Source organism: Octopus bimaculoides, chromosome 7, assembly GCF_001194135.2.
Source record: "Octopus bimaculoides isolate UCB-OBI-ISO-001 chromosome 7, ASM119413v2, whole genome shotgun sequence".
Lineage (NCBI taxonomy): Eukaryota > Metazoa > Mollusca > Cephalopoda > Octopoda > Octopodidae > Octopus > Octopus bimaculoides.
In genome coordinates, this window is record NC_068987.1 from 61,951,632 (window position 1) to 61,956,408 (window position 4,777).

A 4,777-nucleotide genomic window follows, 5' to 3' on the forward strand; every position below is an offset into this window, starting at 1 on the left:
CGGTCTTCATACTCTTAATTGCTTTATCTACCCTGGTGCTATCAACTCGGATAGCTGGTCCCTCTATTGGGTCGACATAAGGCAGGCTCTCTTTCTCCCATTCATTCTCTTTATTAAGCAATCTATCGTAGTGGCATCTCCAGACCTCTTTCTTTGCATCCTCATTTAATGCAAGCGTACCATCATCCATGCGAACACATTTCTCTCCTACAACATCACTATTCTCTCTCCTACACTGTCTTGCAACACGAAATACCTCGAGTCTTTGGTCCTCACGGCGCAGAACATTGGCAAATCTTTCCTTATCTGCTTCCCCTCTGGCTAAATAAACCTGTCGCCTAGCCTCCCTTCTGGCACATTGGTACAATTCCCTGCTACCACCGTTCTTCCAGTCCTTCCAAGCCTGTTTCTTTTGTCTCCAAGCCTGTATATATATATACATATATATATGTATATATATTTATAGATGTATGTATATATACATACATACATACATACATACATACATATATGTATGTATATATATACATACATGCAAATATGTATGTATATATTTTTTCCCCCAACTTTATGCAAATGTGTATAGAGCAGATGAAATGCATGCTACATATGTTCCTTAGATAGCTGAAGCTCATGATGGAATTCTTATGCAATGGGCTGTGCTCAACATAGCCAATGATCAGGCTGAGATTACTTTAATGAAATGAATGTTACATTGTCATCCGGAATTTCTAAGCCAGCCACACTACAATCAGTTTAACTGAATAGAAAAGCCAATAATAAAAGATTAAAAAATAAATTAAAAAAATTAAAAAGCTAAAAGATCAAGTTGTAGGTTAAGAGAACCAATGGGTGATAAAGTAAAAGGGTGAGACCCAGAATATGCAAGATTTGATGTGGTTTAGAGTTGGAAGAAAGTGTGAAAGGGAGGAAAAGAAAGAAAAAAATGAGAAGAAAAGGATTGTTATCATTAAGGGATATATATACGCATATATATATATATACACACATACATATTTATACATGTGTATATATATATATATGTGTGTACATATATATATATCGAAATTGTGATGGCATGAGCACTGATCGAGCGTGTTCTTTGCCAGAGCAGCTGTCTGGCTTCCGTGTCAGTGGCACGTAAATAGCACCATTTGAGTGTGATCGTTACCAGCGTCGCCTTACTGGCACTTGTGCCGGTGGCACGTGAAAAAACATTCGAGCGAGGTCGTTGCCAGTGCTGCTGGACTGGCTCCTGTGCAGGTGGCACGTAAAAAACACCATTTTGAGTGTGGCCATTGCCAGTGCCGCCTGACTGGCCTTTGTTAATTGTAGAATTTTTTCTTCTCTAAATTACATATATAAGAGAAGTGAATAAAATATTTTTATCAATTTTACTGGATCATTTAAGCTACATTACATAGTACAACTTTGATGATATTTAGTTATATATAACTAGGAATATAACAGACTTTTGATATTTGGCAATTTTTGTTTTACATACATAGAAAAACCACTATTTCTGGTTTTTGTTTTTTTCTAATGCTTTAATTTCTTGAAATTCAATTTGTTTCCAGATTAACTGTTGAGGAACATCTGTGGTTCTATGCAAAATTGAGAGGAAGAAAGTCAAAATATCTTTCAGTTGAGATAGATAAAATGATGCATGATGTTGGCTTGTTACATAAAAGAAAAGAGCCTAGCAAGAATCTTTCAGGTGAGTTTAACCTTTTCACATCTGTATAATTCCCATAATCTAACATCCAAAAACCACAAACATTTTTAAAATGATCTTTTCTAGTCTATACATGTGCTACAGTCACCTATTTGACTGTGTTGGTCAATAGAGTTTTGGTGCTGTACAAAAGCACCTAGTACACTCTGTAAAGTGGTTGGTGTTAGGATGGTCATCCAGCTGAAGAAACCATACCAAAACAGACAGGGAGCCTGAACAGCTCTTCATCTGGTCAGCTCCTGTCAAACCGTACCGTTCAACCCATGCTAGCATGGAAAACAGACATTAAATGATGATGATGATGTGACATTAAGGACTATTCAGCTGTAGAAACAATGTCAAAGCTGACATTGGAGTTCAACACAGCCCTGCAGTTTGCCAGATCTTGTTAAAGCTCTTGCTGGCATGGAAAACATGAATGTAACACTCTAAGCACTAGCTTACTCATCTCCTCACATTATTGGATGGCTGTTCACCCTCTTGAGTTTCTCCACTATTTGACTGGTTTTGTTCTTCATCCTGCAGGATTCCAGTAAATCACCCCCTTCACCAAGCCATCTTGGTGGGTGTCACTGGTTTAGTCACTGATGACCTAACCATATGACAGGTTGTATTAAGTTACATATTACCAGTAGTGTTTGAAAGCAACCTAGTATCTGTACATAGTGATTTGAGTTTTAACCCTTTAGCATTTAAACCGGCCATATCCAGCTAAAATATTCTACCTATTTTATGTTCAAACCAACCCTACAATATCATTCTAAAAATTACTCAAAGCTACATGATAATGCATAACTAATACAAAACAATGTGAATAAATAAGTATTACTTTTGACAGAATAATATGAATGCAAAAGGGTTAATTCCCAAGAGAGATTACCTGATGCACATGTATTTTGAGTGTGTTGGACATTAGTGTGGGGGAAAGAGAAAAATGCTTTCAGATGTTATTGATGTAATGTACAAAACTTTTGTTGACTGTGTCATGAACTATTTAATTATGTCTGTTACAGGTGGAATGAAGCGTAAGCTTTCAGTAGCCATTTCTTTTATTGGTGGTTCTAAAACTGTTATACTTGATGAGCCAACTGCAGGAGTAGACCCTAGCTCACGGAGAGATATCTGGGACATTCTTCTAAAATACAGACAAGGTTTGTAAGAATATTAACATGTTTAAGCAAAAATAAGCAAAATTTGATTATATAAAAAAGAATTATAAACAAGTGAGATGTGTGTTAGAAAAGAATGAATTCATATGTGACTAGACTCCAGTAGGTATAGTCAAAATATTATGATTAAAATTAGAATATTATAGAATCAATTTTGTCATAATCTTTAGTGGAATTGTTCAGAAAAACTATGTAATAATAATTTGCTGTTTTTGTTGTTTTTAACACTCCCACCCAATATTGGTCTTAAGAGAACAAACCTGTACTTCACTGGCTTTCTGCAGTTGATCTGATCAACAGAACAGCCTGCTTATGAAATTAATGTGCAAGTGGCTGAGTACTCCACAGACACATGTACCCTTAACATAGTTTTCAAGGAAATTCAGCATGACACAGAATGTGACCAGCCTGGCCTTTTGAATTACAGGAACAACTCATTTTTGCCAGCTGAGTGGACAGGAGCAACATGATATAAAGTGTCATGGTCAAGGACACAATGTTGAGCCAGGAATCGAACTCATGACCTTACATTCATGAACCAAATACCCTAACCACTAAACCATGTACCTTCAAACCTACACTTAACGGTTATTCCAACTATGGCCATCCTATCTTTCTTTATTTCAGACATGAATTCTATCTATTTAATTCAGTATTTTCTTTCTTTTCTAAGAGTGTAGGATGTAATTTGAATGAGAGATTTGATTGCTATTTCTAAGCTGAAGTTTTCCCATTAACTCAATTTATTTAAAAACTTTCTTTTGTTAGGTATTCTTTGCATTAATTTTTTTTTTTTTTTTGTAGAAACCAGCTGTAATTTAAATCAGTTTTTATAACTTTGTATATCATTATAACTCAGATACTTGCTATGGATAAATATGAACGCAACTAAATTTAGCCTTTTATTGTTGTTAACATGGAACGAATTATTCTTTAAACCATGTGCATCTCTATTATAGTGATCAGGTTTAAGCTGTAAATTGAACTATTATATTGCAAGAAACAATTTGTTGAAATCTGCAACTACCTTAAGTTTATAATCTCCTTTAAGTCTTATTTTATTTATTGATGGTATTTTTATTTTCTTGCAGTTATTTCTAGTACTTTCAAAGAAGCTTTATAATTGTTTTAAAATTATTTCCATTAAAAAAAGCCATTTTTGCTTTTAGATCGCACAATCATCTTAACTACACATCATATGGATGAAGCTGACATTTTGGGAGATCGAATTGCAATTATATCAAATGGAAAGTTACAGTGTTGTGGTTCAAGTTTATTTCTTAAAAAACAGTATATTGATGGCTATTATCTAACAATTGTGAAGGCAGAAAACAAAGAAGATTCAGATAAGAAAAATGAAAAGGTTCCGAGCCTGGATTTATCAAATTCAAGCAGTTGTCCATCCTTTAAAAGTGCTGTGTCAAGACCATTAAGTAGCCCTGAATCAGTCAATGAGGTAATATAATATTCTATAAATAATGTTTTGCTTGTATTATGCCAGACACTTTATTTAACTACAAATCATTATCTGGCTAGGCTTTAAAAGGGCGCATCAATAGGCACAGGAGTGGCTGTGTGGTAAGTAGCTTGCTTACCAACCACATGATTCAGGGTTCATTCCCACTGCGTGGCATCTTGGGCAAGTGTCTTCTGCTATAGCCTCGGGCCGACCAAAGCCTTGTGAGTGGATTTGGTAGACGGAAACTGAAAGAAGCCTGTCGTATATATCATCATCATCATCATCGTTTAACGTCCGCTTTCCATGCTAGCATGGGTTGGACGATTTGACTGAGGACTGGTGAAACCGGATGGCAACACCAGGCTCCAGCCTGATTTGGCAGAGTTTCTACAGCTGGATGCCCTTCCTAACGCC

The 4,777-nt window shown here is 35.7% G+C and overlaps 1 protein-coding gene across 2 annotated transcripts in view; it reads left to right on the forward strand.

Moving 5' to 3' along the window:
• Positions 1-4,777, forward strand: part of LOC106884520 (phospholipid-transporting ATPase ABCA7) — a 289,592-nt gene that overhangs the window by 170,994 nt on the left and 113,821 nt on the right. For both annotated transcript variants that reach the window (XM_052969717.1, XM_052969718.1), the window contains exons 22-24: positions 1,578-1,717; positions 2,749-2,886; positions 4,074-4,360. In XM_052969717.1, coding sequence (XP_052825677.1) covers positions 1,578-1,717; positions 2,749-2,886; positions 4,074-4,360 — 565 coding nt within the window. The remainder of the gene's footprint in view (positions 1-1,577; positions 1,718-2,748; positions 2,887-4,073; positions 4,361-4,777) is intronic.